Source organism: Macaca fascicularis, chromosome 4 (assembly GCF_037993035.2).
Source record: "Macaca fascicularis isolate 582-1 chromosome 4, T2T-MFA8v1.1".
NCBI lineage: Eukaryota > Metazoa > Chordata > Mammalia > Primates > Cercopithecidae > Macaca > Macaca fascicularis.
In genome coordinates, this window is record NC_088378.1 from 139,561,044 (window position 1) to 139,583,195 (window position 22,152).

General features: G+C 48.1%; 1 protein-coding gene and 2 long non-coding RNA genes across 3 annotated transcripts; 1 reads left to right on the forward strand and 2 right to left on the reverse strand.

Annotated features, from left to right (window-relative positions):
• The first annotated feature begins 228 nt into the window (after positions 1 to 228).
• On the forward strand, positions 229 to 3,791 carry PRRT1 (proline rich transmembrane protein 1). Its single transcript, XM_005553408.4, has 4 exons — positions 229 to 359; positions 1,262 to 1,800; positions 2,432 to 2,617; positions 2,755 to 3,791. Exons 1-4 carry the CDS (start codon positions 341 to 343, stop codon positions 2,929 to 2,931), a joined length of 921 nt encoding a protein of 306 aa, XP_005553465.1. The 5' UTR covers positions 229 to 340; the 3' UTR covers positions 2,932 to 3,791.
• A 7,040-nt stretch (positions 3,792 to 10,831) lies between these two features.
• On the reverse strand, positions 10,832 to 11,953 carry LOC135970656 (uncharacterized). Its single transcript, XR_010586454.2, has 2 exons — positions 11,773 to 11,953; positions 10,832 to 10,999 (listed from the first exon to the last, which is right to left on the reverse strand). It is a non-coding gene; the product is annotated as an uncharacterized lncRNA (long non-coding RNA).
• A 3,005-nt stretch (positions 11,954 to 14,958) lies between these two features.
• On the reverse strand, positions 14,959 to 19,706 carry LOC123567119 (uncharacterized). Its single transcript, XR_010586455.1, has 2 exons — positions 19,581 to 19,706; positions 14,959 to 16,580 (listed from the first exon to the last, which is right to left on the reverse strand). It is a non-coding gene; the product is annotated as an uncharacterized lncRNA (long non-coding RNA).
• Positions 19,707 to 22,152: the final 2,446 nt, after the last annotated feature.

A 22,152-nucleotide genomic window follows, 5' to 3' on the forward strand; every position in this document is an offset into this window, starting at 1 on the left:
ACCCGCCTCGCCTGGTCTAGCCTCCGTGTTTCCATGACAACTCCAAAGGAGCCCAAACTGGGGGCTTGAATGCCAGGGTGAGAGGAGAAGAGAGGTGGTCCGAGAGCAGAGAGACCAAGTGGGAAACGTCTGAAGCGCTCCCCCTCCCTCGCCTCGGTCCCTTTAAGCTCCCCCCCTCCCCGCTCTCCCTCCGCCCGCCCCCCCCCCCGCCCCCCCGCCGCTGCCTTCATCTCTCCATCTCTGCGCTGCTGCCGGCTGCGCCATCCAGCACCCAGACTCCAGCACCGGCCAGGGACCCCCACTCCGGCTGCAGGGACCCTGTCCCAGCGAGACCGCAGGCATGTCATCCGAAAAGTCAGGTAAAAACAATAACAAAACCTCCCACCCCCTCCACTGTCTCCAGACTCTCCTTCCCCCTTGCCCCAACCCCCTCCCTTACCCTCCTTAGCTGTAGTTCTATTTCATTTCCCTTCTCTCCAGCTCTCAACACTCCCCCAGTCCCCCTCCTCTTTCTGTCTCCCCCTTTCTCTTCCTTTCCTCTTTCCAGTCGCAGCCTCTGACCCTTGCCAACAACATGGGCAGGGGGGTAGGTTGAGAGGGTGAAGAAGGTACAGCCAGGTTCTGCAGGGATGGCATCGTTGGGAGTGACAGATGGACAGTCACTGGCTGGCATGGAGACATCCTGTGAAGAAATATGGAGACATGACCAGATGGGGGTTGTCAAGGGAGCAAAATCCAGAGGGCTTTTCTTAATCCTTCCTAAAAGAGGTCCTGAGATTCTCATAGAGGTTGGGGCACTCCTCCCCCCACTGAAGGAATAGCAGAGGGGAACACATGTCATCCCACATGTGTTTATACAACTGTTGAATTGAGCACATATTAACACAGGGTTGCATGTCTACACATACGCACACACAGAACTAGCTCGGATAGGCCAGCCCAAAGGCAGCTATAGCAAAGGAGAGGGGATTGGGTCTCGCAGGTGAGAGCTGGGTGCATGGTGATGAAAAAGACACAAAAGAAGCAGACGAGAGTTGTGACCTCAAAACTAGATTGGAAGGAAGAAGGAGCGGGGGCAGATGGCCTAGATACAGCCCCTCTCTTGCCCCTCAAATTAGAGATGGTTTCTCACCTGTCTCTCTCTATGTGTATCTCCCATTATCTTTCTCCATCCCTGACCGGCTGTGTTTCCCCTTACCCCTTCTCAACTCATCACTGTGTCATCTTTCCCCTTATCCTCTCCTCCACTCACCTCCCCCAGGACTCCCAGACTCAGTCCCTCACACTTCTCCACCGCCCTACAATGCCCCTCAGCCTCCAGCCGAACCCCCAGCCCCACCGCCACAGGCAGCCCCTTCCTCGCACCATCACCACCACCACCACTACCATCAGTCTGGCACCGCCACCCTCCCGCGCTTAGGGGCAGGGGGCCTGGCATCTTCCGCGGCCACCGCTCAGCGCGGTCCCTCCTCCTCCGCCACGCTGCCGAGACCCCCCCACCACGCCCCTCCCGGCCCTGCTGCCGGGGCACCCCCACCCGGCTGCGCTACCTTGCCCCGCATGCCACCCGACCCTTACCTGCAGGAGACTCGCTTCGAGGGCCCACTTCCCCCGCCGCCGCCCGCTGCCGCCGCCCCGCCCCCGCCGGCGCCAGCCCAGACTGCCCAGGCCCCTGGCTTCGTGGTGCCCACGCACGCGGGAACTGTGGGCACGCTGCCGCTGGGGGGCTACGTAGCACCCGGATACCCCCTGCAGCTGCAGCCCTGCACTGCTTACGTGCCGGTCTACCCGGTGGGCACGGTGAGTGCCGGGCAGACAGGGACATGGGAAAGAGGGGGGCGCGCAGGACTTGAAATTGGGGGTACGCAGGGGGCTGGTAGGATAGAGGAACAAGGGCAGGAAATAGGTAATGTTCCCGGCACAAGCCCTAAAAAGAAGGGAGCCTGAGACAGGAGGGACTAGGGAGACATCCGGGAGTAGGAGTCTACTGGGGCCCAAAGTCAGGGCCTGGGAGGGGGATCGGAGCCTAGAGGTTCAGAGGAGGTCTGAAAGTAGGAAACCGCCTGGCGGGGGTAAAATGGAAGCTGGGAACCAAGAGGGATGTGGGAGAAGCGTGGGACTAAGTGGGTAGGGGACGCCTGGTAGGTGTCTGGAGGGAAGAAACAAGGTCTGATGTGAGGCCAGGACAGCCCCAGTGGGACCATACCTTGCGGGAGAGAATGTAGAAAGCCCAAGAATATGGTGATTAATGAAGCAAGGAAGGGAGGAGAGGGGCTTAGGTGGAATTTATGGGTGTTCTGGAAGGGTAGTGGGTGCTTTGAGAAGCCATAGGAAAAATTGTGCTTTTAAAGCCACTTTGCCAGCCGCCCAACGCTGGTAGGCTGGGAGAGGGTCGGAGTGATGCCCCTTACCCCCAACTTTCCTTCCACAGCCATATGCAGGCGGGACCCCAGGGGGGACAGGCGTGACCTCCACTCTCCCCCCGCCGCCCCAGGGCCCAGGGCTGGCCCTGCTGGAGCCGAGGCGCCCGCCACACGACTACATGCCCATCGCGGTGCTGACCACCATCTGTTGCTTCTGGCCTACTGGCATCATTGCCATCTTCAAGGCAGTGCAGGTAAGGGGCAGGGGTATACTCGGTTTGGGGACGGGGGCAGGGAGTTCTGGGCGTTCTGGGGCCATCTCAGAGAAAGGCTGAGACGTTCGAACGAGGCTGCAGCTCTTTGACCTCCTTCCCCCACCCCTCCCCCGTAGGTGCGCACGGCCTTGGCCCGCGGAGACATGGTGTCGGCCGAGATCGCTTCACGCGAGGCCCGGAACTTCTCCTTCATCTCCCTGGCCGTGGGCATCGCGGCTATGGTGCTCTGTACCATCCTCACCGTAGTCATCATCATCGCCGCGCAGCACCACGAGAACTACTGGGATCCCTAAAAACGCCCCCGGTCCGGCCCCACTCTGCGCCCCTCGACCTCCCAGGCTCTTTCTGCAGTCATACCGCGGACCCAATGGGCGCCCTGCACACCTGCTTCTGGGGCCGTCAGACTTGGATACATCGTAAACTCCGCCTCCACGGAACGTCTCGCCTTGCGAGCAAGCTCCGAATCCAGTTCCTCAGGAACCCCTCCAAAACCCACAGTCCCAGGGACGCCGCTTTCCGGGATTCCGGCCAAACGCCGGACCCTCAGTCGCTCCAGGTCCCCTCACCCTCAAAGTGTAGCGCCCCCAGCCGAGCAACCTCGGTTTTGTCCCTAAAACCCAGCCTCCTCTATAAGCTCCGCCCCAACTCAGACAAAACCCCGCCTCCAGGTCGGCAGGCTCCGCCTTCTTTTCTTCTCCGCGGGGTGATTCAGTCCAGTGATTGGGTTTGTGGCTCCAGGCCTCGCTCACAGACGGACAGACTCCTCCCTTTCTTACTGCAAAAGGACCGAGCCCTGGGGTAGTAGCGCCCCCACACTGCGGTTTTTTCCAAGTACATTTTCGTCCCTCCACCCAGGTCTCTGCCTATTTTCTTGCTAATCCCAGAACCTTTCCTTTTGTTTTTTTTTTAAGGACATTTGGGAAGTTCCTGGTGTAGGATCCTTCTCCCTGGGATAAGAAACCTGCCTGTAAACGCTCTGTAAATACTCTCTTCCACCCATCCCAGCCCCTGGGCAGCCGGGCAGAAGGGAATCCAGGCTATGGGACCTCCCAAGTCCCCGCTCCCTGCTCCCCTCGGCGGCCCCCGCCTTGTTCTGATCTGTGTGTGAGTGTGTGTGAACTTCTGAAAGACAATATTAAAGAGACTTAGTTGATTTATTGCCCGCAATTCCAAAGACTGCGGCCCCGCAAAGACCCTCCCCGCTTTTGGTTCCCCCTTTCACTTCCCTTCCTCTCCTCTTCCAGGGGAAAAAAAAAGAAAACCCGACAGAGACTAACGTGAGGGAGACAGATTCCCAGATCGCCAGAGAGACATATGAATATGGGGGATGGAGGGGAGCTCCCTGGGAACCCACCAGGGAAGACCTTAGGGTCCATTCTCAGTAAGGCTTTATTTTCTCAGTGAGGCTTTATTTCCCCAGTACCCCTTTTCCATTCCCTGCTATCCCCAGAACTCCAGGAAGGCAAGATGACAGAGAGGGCAGACCATGGTGAAGAAGATGGTCAAGGATAGAGTGATGGGGGCCAGGAAAAGATGCCAGCTGCCCATAGCTGTTCCTGACTGTGGGCTGGAGGGTGGCAGACAACTTGGATTAGAGCCCCACATGCTGGACTGTAGGGGGTATAGGAAAGGCAAAGAGAGCAGATTGCTGTGGGAGCACAGGGAGGAGGTCAATGGCCTCTCAAGTCTCCCTGGGACTAGTTGCCTTCTCCTACCCTGAGATCAACCAAGAGGCCTCTTTTGTGAGGGGAGTGGTGATTAAGGTATGGCGCCAGCAGTGGGCTTGGGTCTTTGGTTGTACACCCACAGGACAGGGTCCTATCCTGAATTTATGCATGTATGCAACATGCAGACTCCATGCTGGATGCTGATTGAGATGTCCATCCAGACAGCAGGTGTGACCCCTGACCTCATGGAGCTTACAATCTAGAAGGTTAGCTATGCACTGAGATAGGAGACGTGATAGGAGATGTGGGAGGAGGGTAGGGTGAGGCATGAATATCATGGGTTCTCCCTTGGATGTTTTGGATTTAATGTGTGTACCTTACCAAACTTCTTGAAAAACAGAATTCGTGGCTGGGTGCGGTGGCTAACACCTGTAATCCCAGCACTTTGGGAGGCCGAGGCAGGTGGATCACTTGAGGTCAGGAGTTCGAGACCAGCCTGGCCAACATGGTGAAACCCTGTCTCTACTAAAAATAAAAAATTAGCCGGGCGTGGTGACGGGCACCTGCAGTCCCAGCTACTTGGAAGGCTGAGGCAGGAGAATCGTTTGAATTCGGGAGGCAGAGGTTGCAGTGAGCCGAGATTACGCCATTGCACTCCAGTCTGGGCAACAAGAGTGAAATTCCATCCCAAAAAGCTGGGGGCGGGGGGGGCCAGGAATATTGCTATCAGAGATATGTCTGTATATGTCTCTTTTTCATATCCACTATTTCTTGACTTACTGAAATATGCATCCACACCCTATTCTCTTGAAATCTCTCTCTCAAATGGCAACCAATTACCCAGATCCCAAATCAATGGCATTTTCACAGTACTCTGCCTCTCTAAACCCTCCCGTTTGTCCCTTTACCCTGAATTCCCCACACACCCAGGTTCAGAAACATATGACCTCCCTTCACCCCACCTCCACACAGACCTCTAACCATTCCGCCTCTACCTTCCCTCCCTGCTTTTTCTCCTCCCTTCAGCTAAGTGTCCATCTCTGATTTTTTTCCCTTCTCTGAGACTTTCCTTTGAAAAGCTCATTCACTCGACTCAGCTGATCAAATGCTTTTCCAACCTGTATTTTACATGCAGACGTTCTTTCCAGTGCCTGCAGATCATAGCTACATGGACGATGCTTGTTGGTCCTCTAAAATCAACACATTCCAAAACGAACTGATGAAATGCCACAGAAAACCTGCTTCCCTGTCTCTCTTAGTAGACCGTTTTCCCAATCACTCTTCCTTATCTGGAAATTTGCTGCCTCCTCCCTCTCCCTCCTGCCTTATTTTTGGTGTGCTCTCAAGCCCAGTCAGTTATGCCACCACAATGTCTTTTGAATCTGTAATTTTTCCCCAGCCCTTGCTGGAAAAATTACCTCGTTAGGATTATTGCATCAGCTTTCCCAACAGGTCTCTCTACTTCCTACCTCTCCCTACCTCAAGTCTCCCTCCACACTATTGTCAGATCAGCCTCCCTAAACACACTTATGTAACTCCACTGCTCAAAAGCCCTTCAGGGTTCCCTATTGCCTACTCAATTATTTACAAAATTTTAATCTGGCCTTTAACAGCTTCCATAATTTAAAATTGTCCAGCTTCTCTGCTCATTCTAATTTCTAACCATACTGAATTACTCATCATTCCCACCTCCAGGTATTTGCCCAGCTGTTCCCAAATCTTAGACCTCCTTCCCAAAACTCTGCCTATTATAAACCAAATTGTTTGCAGCTTGTCACAAGTTTCAGAGGCTTTAGACCACATCTAGGCTCTTGCTCATGATGTTCTCCACCTCCTCACATCTGCCTGTCTACTTGGTCAAATTTTATCTATAATATATTTCAAGGCCCGGATCAATTCATCCCTCACTGTAGCAAAAAGGCGTCTCTCTTTCCTCTTGGCTAGATTAAAGTAGTGGGTTTCCAAACAGAGCTTCATGCATTCCTTGGAGCAATGGTTCTTACCCCAGGTTACACATTAGAATCCACTGGGCAGCACTGAAATATCTGAAAGCCCATGTCGCATCCTAAAACAATTAAATCAGAATCTCTGGGCCCAGTGCAAGTGGCTCACACCTGTAATCTCAGCACTCTGGGAAGTCGAGGCAGGAGGATCGTTTGAGCCCAGGAGTTCGAGACTAGCCTGGACAATATGGTGAGACCCCATCTCTACAAAAAAGTTTAAAAATTAGCCTAGGCCGGGCGCGGTGGCTCACACGTATAATCTCAGCACTTTGGGAGGCTGAGGTGAGTGGATCAACTGAGGTCAGGCGTTCAAGACCAGCCTGGCCAACATGGTGAAACCCCGTCTCCACTAAAACTACAAAAATCAGCCAGGTGTGGTGGCATGTGCCTGTAATCCCAGCTATTCAGGAGGCTGAGGCAGGAGAATCACTTGAACCTATGAGGCAGAGGTTGCAGTGAGCCCAGATCGCACCACTGCACTCCAGCCTGCGTGACAGAGAGGCACTCGATCTCAAAAAAAAAAAAAAAAAAATTATCCAAGTCCCATGGCTCGCCTGTAGTCTTAGCTACTTGGGAGGGTGAGGCAGGAGGATTGCTTGGGCCTGCGGGGCAGAGGCTGCAGTGATCACACCACTGTGTCTAGCCCGGGCAACAGAGTGAGATCCTATCTCAAAAACAAACAAAAAAGAATCTCTGGGGGTGGAACTCAGGCATCAGTATTTAAGACATGACCAGGTGATTCCAAAGGGCAGCCAAGGTTGGGAATCACAGGTTTACAGGCACTTTAAGGACCACCCAGGGAGAGTGGAAAGGCCAAAAAATGACTTCAATCCAAGCAATTTTCTTTAGGAGAAAAGTATCTAGATCTAAGATTCATGTTATCTGCATATTTTCTCATCTCTTCCCACCTGATATCTGGACCTATACAGTTTACCTTGTGAGCTACTTGAAGGCAGGAGTCAAATCTGGCTTATCTCTGTTTTTCCCATCCTCATCAGATAAAACCTCTTCTACCAATCTTTGAACTCAATTGAATTGAAAGGAATTAGGCAGAGAGAGAGATGAATAAAAAATGACTTAGCTTTCTTTTGCTTTTCCTTAGGAATGTTTGTTTCTTAATCTCAGATCTCTCAACCTCACCCAACTCTTCCCTCAAGAGGAAATAAAATGTTACAGTGTGATCCTCTTCCTACTGACTCACCTCCCTCTGCAGGTGATACCCTTGGCTCTGGCAGCTCTATTGACAGAGACTCCATCCTCTAGGAGAGGCTCTGCCTTCCTATAACATCTGTATGGGTGCTCTCATTCCCCCATGATTAGATTCTGGGTCATCATTCCCCTCAACAATGGAAGATTCAGCACCTGATCACTCTACTTCCACCTCATTTCATTTTCTTATTTTTATTATTTATTTATTTATTTATTTTTGAGACAGAATTTTTGTTCTTGTTGCCCAGGCTGGAGTGCAGTGGCGCAATCTCGGCTCACTGCAAGCTCCGCCTCCTGGGTTCAATTGATTCTCCTGCCTCAGCCTTAGTAGCTAGGATTACAGGCGCCCGCCACCACACCCAGCTCATTTTTGTATTTTGAGGAGAGACATGGTTTCACCACGTTGGCCAGGCGGGTTATGAACTCCTGATCTTTGGCCTCCCAAAGTGCTGGGATTACACGCGTGAGCCATCGAGCCCAGCCTCTTTTTCTTTTTTCTTCTGAGGCAGGGTCTTGCTCTGTCACCCAGGCTGGAGTGCAGCGGCAAGATCATAGCTCACTGAGCTTCGATCTCCCAGGCTCAAGTGATCCTCCCGGCTAATTTTTTTGATTTTTATTTTGTATTTTTTTGAGACGGTGTTTCTCTCTGTCACCCAGACTGGAGTGCAGTGGCACAATCTCAGCTCACTGCAACCTCTGCCTCCTGGATTCAAGCAATTCTCTGCCTCAGCCTCCAAGCAGCTGGGATTACAGGTGCCTGCCACCATGCCCAGATAAATTTTTTTTTTTTGAGACAGAGCGTTGCTCTGTCGCCTAGGCTGGAGTGCAGTGGTGCGATCTCGGCTGACTGCAAGCTCTGCCTCCTGGGTTCATGCCATTCTCCCACCTCCAGCCTCAGCCTCCCAAGTAGCTAGGACTACAAGCTCCCGCCACCACGCCCAGCTAATTTTGTTTTTGTATTTTTAGTAGAGACGGGGTTTCACCGTGTTAGCCAGGATGGTCTCAATATCCTGACCTGGTGATCCGCCTGCCTCAGCCTCCCAAAGTGCTGGGATTATAGGTGTGAGCCACCGCCCTGGCCTGTTTTTTTTGTTTATTTGTTTTTGTTTTTTTTTTGAGACGGAATTTTGCTCTTGTTGCCCAAGCTGGAGTGCAATGGTGCCATCTCAGCTCACTGCAACCTAGGTTCAACCTTGAACCTCCCAGGTTCAAGCAATTCTCCTGCCTCAGCCTCCTTAGTAGCTGGGATTACAGGCGTGTGCCACCATGCCCGGCTAATTTTTTGTATTTTTAGTAGAAATTGGGTTTCACCACGTTGGCCAGGCTGGTCTCGAACTCCTGACCTCATGATCCACCTGCCTCGGCCTCCCAAAGTGCTGGAATTACAGGCATGAGCCACTGGGCCTGGCCTCTGGCCTTTGATTTTTAATAGAGACGAGGTCCCACTATGTTGCCCAGGCCGGTCTCAAACTCCTGAATTCACACAATCGACCTGCTTCAGCCTCGTAAAGTGCTGGGATTATAGGCGTGAGCTACAGTGCCTGGCCCCATTTTATTATTTTTATGTTTTCAATGTTCATGCAGATTCTCTAGTACCCTGCCCTTCTCTTGCAGTGATTTATTTCTCCCTGCTTCCCTCTCTCCCCATGCCATACCTTCAACTTGGTTGCCACCAATACCTGCTGCCCTTCTAAAATCTCATCCCCAGTCTTTTCATGTTGCTCCCCCGTACCCCTATCCCAAAAATTCTTCAACCCGCTCTGGGCCTCCCATCCACTGACTCTATTACTTTTTATTGTTGTTTGATCTCAATTTTTCACTTCCTCATTACCCAGTTTAGATTCCAAGGTTCAACACGGTAATCGCCTCTCAGCCCTCACCCTGCACTCTTGGCCTCCCTTCCTCTGACACATTTTATCCCTGGTCAAATCCCACTCTGCCTGCTCCACACCTGCATTCAGCAGCTGGGGAGAAACACACTGTTATACTGACTGGTCTTGCTTCCTGCGGGCCCTCAGTGTGGCATATCAGCTCGCCTTTCCCTACTCGGTTCACATTCCCCAAATCTGAGACCACAACTTCACAAGATGATGACCTTTCTTCCTATTTCAGTGAGAAAACAGAAACTTTCAGAAAGGAACTTCCTCACGGTCCCATCCCAAATTCACCAGTCTACATGCAACTCTACTGCAGAGAAGCTGGGCTCCCACCTGCCACCTCATCTGTACCCCAGGATCCTGTTCCCTCTCACCTGCTCAGAGATGTTACTCTGAAATTATCCCCTATCTCTCTCTCTCGCTTAATCAGTTTACCCCTCTTTACTGCAACACTCCCATCATTATACAAACATGCTATAATATACTTCATCTCTGAAAAGAAAGAAAAAAACTCTTTCGCTACTCACCTATGTAGTAAAAGCACAATATTCAGAGAATAGTGCTTACCCTTTGGCAGAAAAGAAATCTGGAAAGGGAAATTCAGGGAGCCTCAACTATACTGGGGAAGATTTTACTTCTTGTTTTTTGCTTTTTTTTTTTTTTTTTTTTTGAGATAGAGTCTCGCTTTGTCGCCCAGGCTGGAGTGTAGTGGCACAGTCTCAGCTCACTGCAACCTCCAAGTTCAAGCGATTCTCCTGCCTCAGCCTCCCAAGTAGCTGGGATTATAGGCATGCACCACCACACCTGGCTAATGTTTTAGTAGAGACAGGATTTCGCCATGTTAGACAGGCTGGTCTCCAACTCCTGACCTTAGGTGATCCACCCAACTGGGCCTCCCAAAGTGCTGGGATTACAGGTGTGAGCCACCTCGCCCTGCTGGGAAGATTTTACTTCTTAAGCTGCCTGCTGTTCACATAATTATGCTTTGTAATACATATATATTTGTGCATATAAATTATAATTTTACATGTATAAAATAATGCATTCATTTTTAAATTTAAAAACTCTCCCCTGACCCAGCTCACTCCCTCAGTGTTCCGCTTCTCTCTCCACTTAACAAAACTTCTCACTGCCTCCACTTTCTCACATCTCATTCACTCTTGAATTTCCCTCAATCAGGCTCTCATCCCCACCACTCTACTTAAACCACATGTCAGAGTCACAAATGACCTCCAAGTTTCTAAACCCAATGGTTGAGGGTCAGTTTGTGGCAGGCACAATTCTCCCTGACAGTCACACAGACAGGCCTGCATAGCACCCCAGTTACACAGATAAATTTCCACAGCATTGCCTTAACATTGAGCAAATAGTTAAACCTAGGGAAATCAGTGCCCAAACATCAAAGCTAGAAATGAAACACATGGTCAGTAGGAGGCTTGCTATGGGCTTTTCCCTTGTTAGAGCAAGTCAAAATAGTAGAGACAGTCTTACATTCCTAGTGCCAGGACCTGTCTCGGGTCGATGATATCTGAGACAAGTCAAGGTAACAGAGGCAGCTGTTTGAATAGATTCATTGGAGAATCTAAGGCAGCTCTCCGCACCAAGCTGTAAAGGAGATAAGATAGAAATAATCACTCCAGTACCACAGTAGACAGGCCTTGAAGGTATTGGGACCCTCACACGTTAATCAGACTTAGCAAGAACTTTTTTGCCTCTGATCTTCTAGTTGAAACACAATTAGTTACCATTAGACTTAGGTGAATGCCATACTGCATGTAGGCACATAACCTAAACCTATATAAGCACTAAGAAAATAGTAACACTGGCCGGGTGCAGTGGCTCACACCTGTAATTCCAGTACTTTGGGAGTCCGAGGCGGGTGGATCACAAAGTCAAGAGATCGAGACCATCCTGGCCAACATGGTGAAACCCTGTCTCTAATAAAAATACAAAAATTAGCTGGGTATGGTGGCGGGTGCCTGTAGTCCCAGCTACTCGGGAGCCTGAGGCAGGAGAATCATTTAAACCTGGGAGGCGGAGGTTGTGGTGAGCTGAGATCGTGCCACTACCCTCTAGCCTGGCGACAGAGCAAGACTCCATCTCAAAAAAAAAAAAAAAAAAAAGAAGAAAAAAAGAAAATTCTAACACTTTTAATTGGTCTGGTGGAATTATCTCCGACCTTCTCTGTATCTTCTCCCAGCAATAAATTCCCTTCTCTTCTAGTTTGTCTGCTTCTCATTATTGGGCCACGAGAAAATGCAGCCGAACCTGGCTTGGTTCCAGGAACAAGTTCTCAACTAGAGTCTAAACTAGGGTTTCTCAGTTTCGGGGATTATTGACATTTTGGGTCAGATAGTTCTCTGTCATGGGGGTCTGACCTGTGCATTGTCTTGCCAAGTATCTCCCGTGGGACATCTTGACCAGTGGTTTTCAAGAGTGGGTGATCCTCCCATCCCACTCCCAGGAACATCTGGCAATGTCTAGAGTTGTTTTGGTCAACAAGACTGAGGAGGTGCTCCTAGTGTCTAGTGAGTAGCGGTCAGACGTGCTGTTAAACTCCTTGCAATTGGAGGACACAAGAAAGAATTATTTCACAGTCATAGAAAAGAATGAAATTGGCCAGTCGCGGTAGCTCACGCCTGTTATCCCACCACTTTGGGAGGCCGAGGTGGGCAGATCACCTGAGGTTAGGAGTTTGAGACCAGTCTGGCCAATGTGGTGAAAACCCATCTCTACTAAAAACACAAAAATTAGCCAGGCGTGGTGGCACATGCCTGTAATCCCAACTACTCGGGAGGTTGAGGCAGGAGAATCACTTGAACCCAGGAGGCGGAGGTTGCAGTGAGCCAAGATCGTGCCATTGCACTCCAGCCTGAGCCACAAGAGCAAAACTTCATCTCAAAAAAAAAAAAAAAAAAAGAAATCATGTCCCTTGCACCAACGTGGATGAAGCTGGAGGTCATTATCCTAAGTAAACTAACTCAAACACAGAAAACCAAATACTTGGCTGGGTGTGATGGCTCATGCCATCCCAGCATTTTGGGAGGCCGAGGCAGGCGGATCACTAGAGCTCAGCAGTTCGAGACAAGCCTGGTCTCTACCAAAGATACAAAAAATTAGCTGGGCATGGTGTTATGTACCTGTGGTTCCAGCTACTTGAGAATCTGAAGTGGAAGGATCACTTGAACCAGGGAGGCAGAGGTTGCAGTGAGCTGGGGTCACACCACTGCACTCCAGCCCGGGTTACAGAGTGAGACCCCGTCATGGAAAAAAAAAAAAAAAAAAAAAAAAGGCCTGGCACAGTGACTCATGCCTGTAATCCCAGCACTTTGGGAGGCAGAGGCGGGCAGATCACCTGAGGTCAGGAGTTCGAGACCAGCCTGGCCAACATGGCAAAACCCCCGTCTCTACTAAAAACACGAAAATTAGCCTGACATGGTGGCGTGCACCTGTAGTTGCAGCTACTCAGGAGGCTGAGGCAGGAGAATCACTTTAACCTGGGGTGAGGAGGAGGTTGTGGTGAGCAGAGATAGAGCCACTGCACTCCAGCCTGGGCAATAGAGCAAGGCTCCGTCTCAAAAAATAATAATAATAAATTACCTATTGGGTACCATGTTCACTATTTAGGTAATAGGTACACCACTAGAAGCCCAATCCCCACCAGTATGCAATGTAATCATGTAACAACCAACCAGGTGTACTGCTTGGATTTAAAATTGTCGGGAAAAAAAAAGAAAAGAGAAGAAAAAAAATTATCCTGCCAGGTGCAGTGGTTCACATCTGTAATCCCAGCACTTTGGGAGGCTGAGGCAGAAGGATCACTTGAGTCCAAGAGTTTGAGATCAGCCTGGGCAACATAAGGAGTCCCCGTCTCTACAAAAAATTGAAAAATTATCTGGGCATAATGGCACTCACCTGTGGTCCCAGCTATTTGGGAGGATGAGGTAGGAGGATCACTTGAACCTGGAAAGTCGAGGCTGCAGTGAGCCGTGATAACCCCGCTGCACTCCAGCCTAGGCAACAGAGGGAGACCCTGTCTCAAAAACAAAAAAGAAAAGAAAGAAAGCATTCCCTAGTTCCTTAATTGCTGCTCCTTCTCAGTCTTCACTGACAGCTCCTATTCCTTTTCCAGACCCTTAAATATTAGAGAGCCTCTGGACTCTATTCTTGGCCCTCTCCTCTACCCTAATCCAAGCTCCCACGATTCCATTGTCCCTTCGTTTGTCCCTTAATTGAATTTTCTGCTTCTATTTTTTACTGATGTGGTCTGCCCTCTATGCAGAAACCAGAGTGATCTTTAAAATTACCAGATGATATCATTTACCTGCTCAAAACCCTCTGATGGCTCCTGATCACATGTGGAACAAAATACAAAGACCTTCCCACGGCCTATGAAGCCTACCTGGCCTTGTTTCTCCCCGCCTCTCTGTCTTCATCCCTTACCACTCCTTCCCTTGCTCACTCTGCTCCACCCACTCTGACCTCCTTTCTGAATTTGATATAAAAACCCAATTCCTTTCTACCTCAGGGCCTTTGCACTCTCTTTTCTTTTCCTGGACACTCTCCCTCCCGATATTTGTATGACTGCTCCTTTACATCATTTATATCTGCACAAACATCACCGCCACAAGGAGGCTTTTCCTCATCACTGGATTAAATATAGTACCACAGCCAGGCACAGTGGCTCTTGCCTATAATCCCAGCACTTTGGGAGGCAGAGGCAGGAGGATTGCTTGAGGCCTGGAGATTGAGACCAGCCCAGATAACACAGTGAAACCTCGTCTCTACAAAAAAAAAAAAAATTAGCCAGACATGGTGGCATGAACCTGCAGTCCCAGCTACTCATGAGGCTGCGGTGGGAGGATCACTTAAGCCCAGGAGGTCAAGGCTGCAGTGAGCCATGATCACACTACTGCACTCCAGCCTGGGCAACAGAGCAAGACTCTATAAATAATAATAATAATAATAAATTAATACAGCATCATGCACCCCTGGGAGCACTTTCTATCCCATTCCCTTACCCCTTACCCTGCTTCATGGTGTTCACAGCACTTATTAGTGCCTGACATTGTATTATATTTTATTGATTTTTTTGTCTGTCATCTTCAATTCAATGTAAGTTACCACAGATCCAAGACTTTTTCCACTGCCTTATTCCCAGCATGTAGCTCCGTGCTTGGTACAAAGGAGGTCCTCAGTAAAGATTCCTTGGCTGGGCGCAGTGGTTTACGCCTGTAATCCCAGCACTTTGGGAGGCCGAGGTGGGCGGATAACGAGGTCACAAATTCGAGACCAGCCTGACCAACATGGTGAAACCCTGTCTCTACTAAAAAAAAAAAAAATACAAAAGTTAGCCAGGCATGGTGGTGCGCACCTGTAGTCCCAGATACTCAGGAGACTGAGGCAGGAGAATCGCTTGAACCCGGGAGGTGGAGGTTGCAGTGAGCCGAGATCGCGCTACTGTACTCCAGTGAAGGGGTGGCCTGCCCCTCCACACCTGTGGGTGTTTCTCGTTAGGTGGAACGAGAGACTTGAGAAAAGAAATAAGACACAGAGACAAAGTATAGAGAAAGAAAAGCGGGGGCCCAGGGGACCGGCGCTCAGCTTACAGAGGACCCACGCCGGCACCGGCCTCTGAGTTCCCTTAGTATTTATAGATAATTATCTTTACCATCTTAAAGATAAGGGAGTGGCAGGACAATAGGATCATTTTTAGGGAGGAAATTAGCAGTAAGACATAAGAACAAGGATCTGTGACATGAATAAGTTTAAAGGAAAATCCTGTGCCTTGAGATAAACCTTTTAGCAACATTGTTTCATCCTATCACATGGGGATAAACCTTGGACAATACCTAGCTTTTCTAGGAACAAAGTCACACCCTGCACGCCCAAAATCCATTAAACCTTGAGTTACCACAGCACATGTCTCTTGCAAGGACAAGGTTGGGGGTAGGGTCACAGATTAACAGCATCTCAAATACAGAACAAAATGGAGTCTCTTACGTCTACTTCTTTCTATATAGACACAGTAACAGGCTGATCTCTTTCTTTTCCCCACATTTCCCCCTTTTCTTTTCAACAAAACCACCATTGTCATCATGACACCGAGATTACATACTTCACAAAGTAATAGAATATCACAAAGCAAGTGGAGGCAGGATGAGATCACAGGATGGTGTTAAAATTAAAATTTTTGGGCATGCATAGTCATGGATAACATCTTGTCAGAAAACAGGGTTTGAGAGCAGACAACCTGTCTGACCAAAATTTATTAGGTGGGAATTTCCTCGTCCTAATAAGCCTGGGAGCACTACAGGAGGCCGGGGCTTATTTCATCCCTTCGGCTTCAACCGTAAAAGGCGGCACGCCTCCAAGGGGGTCGTTTATAGGCCTACCCTCAGAGCGCATTCTCTTTCTCAGGGGTGTTCCTTGCTGAGAAAAAGAATTCAGCGATATTTCTCCTATTTGCATAATGAAAAGAGAAGAAATATGGCTCTGTTCCGTCCGGCTCACCGGCGGCCAGTTCAAGGTTGCCTCCCTTGTTCCCTGAACATTGCTGTTATCCTGTTCTTTCTCCAAGATGCCCTGATTTCATATTGTTCAAACACACATGCTCCACAAACAATTTGTGCAGTTAAGGCAATCATCACAGGGTCCTGAGGTGACATATATCCTCCTCAGTTTACAAAGAAGATGATAGAATTAAAAGATTAAAGTAAAGACAGACATAAGAAATTACAAAAGTATTAATTTTGGAGAACTAATAAATGTCCATGAAATCTTCACATTTTATGTTTTTCTGCCGTGGCTTCAGCCAGTCCCTGCGTTCAAGGTCCCTGACTTCCCGCAACGTTCTCCCTCCCTTTTCCTCTATATAAATGTGCCATGGTGATGAAGGCTTGTTCGTTAGTCAATGGTGCTCGATTGCAGTGTTTCCGTCTCCGTGGAGGCGCTTTTCTTTGCATCTCCGATGGGTTCATTGTAGAACTTCAAATGTCTAGTGGGTATCCAAACAGGAAGCTGATTTTCTCCTGGTGAAACACAAGCAAAACCTCTTCCCCAGGTTATCACCTTCCCTATTTCCCATGTCTTATTTTTGTTGTCTTTCCACCAAATCAGTTTTCCTTCCTGTGGACTGTTCTTTTTACCAGTAAGATGTTGTTCTGCAGAAGTAGTAGTCTGATTTCTATAAATGTTTAAAAAATTTAAAGTATAGAGTGCTAGATTAAGCTGCATCTGAGGAGTGGTACACTCCTTACTGTCTCCCCCTTTTTTTTGTTTAACTAACTGAGTTTCGAGTGTTCTATTAGTTCTTTCAACTATGGCCTGTCCTTGGGAATTATAAGGAATTCCTGTTGTATGTGTAATATTCCACTGATTTAAGAATTTTTGGAAAGCTTTACTACAATAACCTGGTCCATTGTCAGTTTTAATTTTTTCTGGAACTCCCATTACAGCAAAACAAGATAATAAATGTTTTTTAACATGGGAAGTACTTTCTTGATTATCTGGTCCTAAACAATGTAAAATCATTGTACTTTCGTACACTTCTGAAGCTGTGCCTGCGCCGACAAGTCTTGTAACAGCCTTTTGTTTAGGCCAATTTTTTGGCCACTGATTTAAAGCAATGACAGAGACATCTGCTCCAGTGTCTACCAACCCTTCAAACTCTTTTCCTTGAATGATGGCCTTACACACAGGTCTGCTCTCAGAGACCAGATTTGCCCAATATGCAGCCTTTCCTGTTGGATCAGTGCTTCCGAACCCTCCTGTTCTTTTTATCTCACTGTTTCCAACTTTAATATAAGGTAGGAGTAATAATTGAGCAATCCTGTCTCCTGGACTGGCACTCCAAGGAATTGAGGAACTAATAACCAATTGAATTTCGCCTTTAAAGTCTGAATCAACCACACCAGTATGAATTTGAACTCCTTTTAGATTTAAACTTGATCTTCCTAAGATTAGTCCTACAGTCCCCTTAGGCAATGGGCCATATACCCCTGTGGGGATTTTTTGTGGAGGCTCCCCTGGAAGCAGAGAGACTGCTTGTATGGTGCATAAATCTACTGCTGCACTGCCGCTTGTGGCGGGGGATAATTGCTGTATTGTGATAACTGGCTTATTCCCTGAGACACTTGTGGCAGTGGGGGTTGTTGTTCCTGAAAACCCTGAGGAACAAAGGGCTGAATTTGGAATGCCCCAGTTTGTTGCGGGGCCTGAGGCTGGCCCCTCCTCTCGTTTCCCGACAGTGGTTGCCCATTTTTATCAAATTTAGAACGACATTGATTAGCCCAATGTTTTCCCTTTTTACATCTTGGACATAGGCCAGGTGGCTCTTTATCTGTTCTTGTAGTAGCTTGAGTAGTTACATTTTGTTTATTTGAGACTAGGCAATTCTTTTTTAGATGACCAATTTGACCACAATTATAACATCTTCCCCCAAATGTTCTAACCTGTCCTCCTAAAGCGACTCCTGTGATTGCTTGAGCCATAAGCATAGCTTTATGTATAGCTCCTCCAATTCCATCGCAGGCTTTAACGTACTCTGAGATTACATCTGATCCTGCGGGAACCCTTCCTTTTAATGGCTTAATGGCTGATTGACAATCAGGATTGGCGTTTTCATATGCCATCAACTCCACTATGACCTTACGGGCATTCTCATCGGTAATTGACTTTTGAGCAGCATCTTGAAGTCTTGCTACAAAATCAGGGTAGGGCTCTTTAGAGCCTTGTCTTATTGTATTAAAGGAGGGGCAGGCGGTTCCTGGGTCTTGGATTTTCTCCCAGGCCCTAAGGCAGATAGCCCTGATTTGCTCAATGGCCTCATTTGGCATTATTACTTGTTGGTCAACAGTGCTCCAATTTTGACCTATTCCTAATAGTTGATCTGCATCTATGTCAATTGGAGGATTGGCAGTCCTATTTTTTCGGACCTGTACTTGTGCCCCATCAATCCACCAAGTCTTAAATTGTAAAAATTGAGAGGGTGAGAGTGAGGATTTTGCCAGAATCTCCCAATCATAAGGAATGAGTCTATGTCCATGAGCAATGGAATCTAATAATGTTCTCATGTAAGGAGAGTTGGGTCCATACTGTTTTACTCCTTCTTTCATTTCTTTTAGCATTTTTATAGAAAAGGACTTATATCTGGCTTCAGCTACGGGAAGCTCTCCCTCTTGGGCCCCTTCTCCAGGTGGTCTTGCTTCTAATATTACTGGGAATTGCCACGCCTCAATATCTCCTTGTTTTCTTGCCTCATCAATAATTTTATGTAACGCACTACCCTGTGTACTAGGCAGTGCTGTAGGATTAAGTCTCATGGTGGGCGCTTGAGGATATGGTACCCTGCCCTGTGGCGCTAGAAATGTTCCTGGCTGTCCACACGGATTTTCTGGGGGCAACCGATACCACAGTTCGGCTGGCAGCCAGTATTGATAGGCTACTGGCGGCTGGGTCTTATCTTCTACCGGCTGATATTGTGGACACTGCATTTGGAATGGCATTGCCATGACAGAAACTCTATCTTTTTCTATTTGATCTTCTTTTGCAGTTTGTACTTGTTTAACCTGCATTTGAGGTTGTAAAGTTACAGGCATTTGAGCTGCTGGAAGAGCAGTTGGCCATCGTGGTTTAGACTCTGATGGCTCTGCTAATTCTGGATTTTTTTCTTCTAATTTTAACGTTTCAGGATATACTACCTCCTGTAATTGATTATCGTCAACATTTTGCGTTGACCGAGCCATAGCCGGCTCTGATACACATTCACAGTGTGAACTTTCCTTTCCTTTCCAGGATTCTATCCTTGCCTCTTTTTCACAATCTACTGCACAGCTTTTAGGGACATCAGAAATTGGAACGCTATCTTCTTCTGTTTGCAACGGTTCTAAAGCTACTTTAATAATGACCCAATCATTCCATACTGTGAGCGGAATGATTTTACCTTCCCTGCTTGCTTGTTTTAATTCTTTGCCAATTTTTTCCCAATCTTTTAGATCTAAAGTTCCCTGTTCCGGAAACCATGGACAAAACTGCTCTATTGTTTGAAACAGCGTAATTAGATTTTTGGTAGAGACTTTAACTCCCCCTCTTTTTAAGAGAATTTTAATAAAGCTGCGATAGGAGGCATATTTACTCTTAGTTTGCCCCATTGTTACCCTAGGTTCTTCCGAGCGCACAAGCTTACCGCAAGGCTGACTGTAGACGTACTCGGGAGTCTCTCGTCGACTTGTCCTCAATGACCACGCTCCAGCGTACCTTCACCTTAGAGAAAAGCTTCCACGTTGGGCACCAGATGAAGGGGTGGCCTGCCCCTCCACACCTGTGGGTGTTTCTCGTTAGGTGGAACGAGAGACTTGAGAAAAGAAATAAGACACAGAGACAAAGTATAGAGAAAGAAAAGCGGGGGCCCAGGGGACCGGCGCTCAGCTTACAGAGGACCCACGCCGGCACCGGCCTCTGAGTTCCCTTAGTATTTATAGATAATTATCTTTACCATCTTAAAGATAAGGGAGTGGCAGGACAATAGGATCATTTTTAGGGAGGAAATTAGCAGTAAGACATAAGAACAAGGATCTGTGACATGAATAAGTTTAAAGGAAAATCCTGTGCCTTGAGATAAACCTTTTAGCAACATTGTTTCATCCTATCACATGGGGATAAACCTTGGACAATACCTAGCTTTTCTAGGAACAAAGTCACACCCTGCACGCCCAAAATCCATTAAACCTTGAGTTACCACAGCACATGTCTCTTGCAAGGACAAGGTTGGGGGTAGGGTCACAGATTAACAGCATCTCAAATACAGAACAAAATGGAGTCTCTTACGTCTACTTCTTTCTATATAGACACAGTAACAGGCTGATCTCTTTCTTTTCCCCACACTCCAGCCTGGGTGACAGAGCAAGATGCCATCTCAAAACAACAACAAGAACAAAAACCAACCAAACAAACAAATTCCTTGAATGACTGAATGGATAAGCAGTTCATAGAGTTGTGTGAGAGGAAAATAAGCTAATATATACAAGACATTTAGAACAATGCTGGGTATTATGATCATAATGCATGGCCAGCGTTTGGTAAAGTGAAGCTGTTATCATTAAACACTTCACTGCCGAAAAGGCTGCCTCCCTCCTGCTTGAAAACCCTGCCTATAAGGGAAGCACAGTAAAATGCTTTGGGGCCAAAAAGGAGGGAGGAACGATTTTGACACAAATCCCAACAAAACTAGAAGCCACAGAAACCACCAAAGCTAAACAGAAGGGGAAATTTATTTAGCTTTTGGAAAGCTAGAATTTTTGTCTCTTGTGCAGATAATAAATGGAAGAGAGTAAGTACAGCATATGGTTCCATGTGGTGAGTATGGAATGCAGGGGAATGTGAGAGTGTAAAAACTTCCAACCAGCTCAATGCCTGGTGACAGGGCAGCACAAAGGAGTATTGGAGTAGCCTGGGAAAACTGAGACTCACAAACTGGAGAGGAATAATCCTGGGTGTTAAGTGGCTTTCCTTACTTCTCCCGCCTTGTGCTGCTTCCTCCACCTGCAATTAATCTCTTCCATTTATTTTTCTTTTTTCTTTTTATTTTTCTGGTTTGTTTGTTTGTTTGTTTTGAGGAGTCTCGCTCTGGCGCCAGGTTGGAGTGCAGTGGCACCATCTCAGCTCACGGTAACCTCCGCCTCCTGGGTTCAAGCGATTCTCCTGCCTCGGCCTCCCGAGTAGCTGGGACTACAGGTGCCCGCCACCATGCCCAGATAATTTTTGTATTTTTAGTAGAGATGGGGTTTCACCATGTTGGCCAGGCTGGTCTCAAACTCCTGACCTAAAGTGATCTGCCTGTCTTGGTGCCGTGGCTCACGCCTGTAATCTCAACACTTTGGGAAGCTGAGGTGGGCGGATCACTTCTGGTTGGGAGTTTGAGACCAGCCTGGTCGACACGGTAAAACCCCATCTTCACTAAAAATACAAAAATTAGCCAGGCATGGTGGCAGGTGCCTGTCATCCCAGCTACTTGGGAAGCTGAGGCAGGAGAATCGCTTGAACCCGGGAGGCAGAGGTTGTAGTGGGCTGAGATCTTGCCATTACACTCCAGCCTGGGCGACAGAGTGGTACTCCGTCTCAAAACAAAACAAAAACAAAAACAAAAACAAAAACAAAAAAACCAGGGAGGGAATTGTTTTGACACCAGTCTTTGGCTAATGATGAAACTGTCTCCCTTCCTGGCTGTCCTGGCATGGTCGTTATAGTCTGAGGCACAATGGTGAGAGCAAACTGAAGAGGGAGCCAAAGTGAGGTACTCAGAGTAGGATCCTTCTTTCCTGGAGAACTGTGGTAGCCCAGGCTGTGTAGGTAGCTGGACAAGCAAGACTGAATCACAATAGGTCTCTAGATCTTCTATTAGGAGGAGTAGCTGCTACACCCAGTGGAGCAGGTTACACCAGTTATATATGCAAAATGTAGGATAAACTAAAAGGGCACAGAGCCAGGGGAGAAACAATGGGATGAGACCATTCTAGAATCTCATCCCATTGGTTCATTGCTGGGTGTGGTAGCTCACACCTATAATCCCAGCACTTTGGGAGGCTGAGATGGGAGGATAGCCTGAGGCCAGGAGTTTGAGACCAGCCTGGTAAACATGGGGAGACCCCATCTCTCTAAAAATAAAAATTAAAAAAGTGTGGTTCATGAACCAGCAGCATCTGCATTAACCAACTTATTGAAATGCAGAATCACATGCCCCACGCCAGACTTCCTAAATC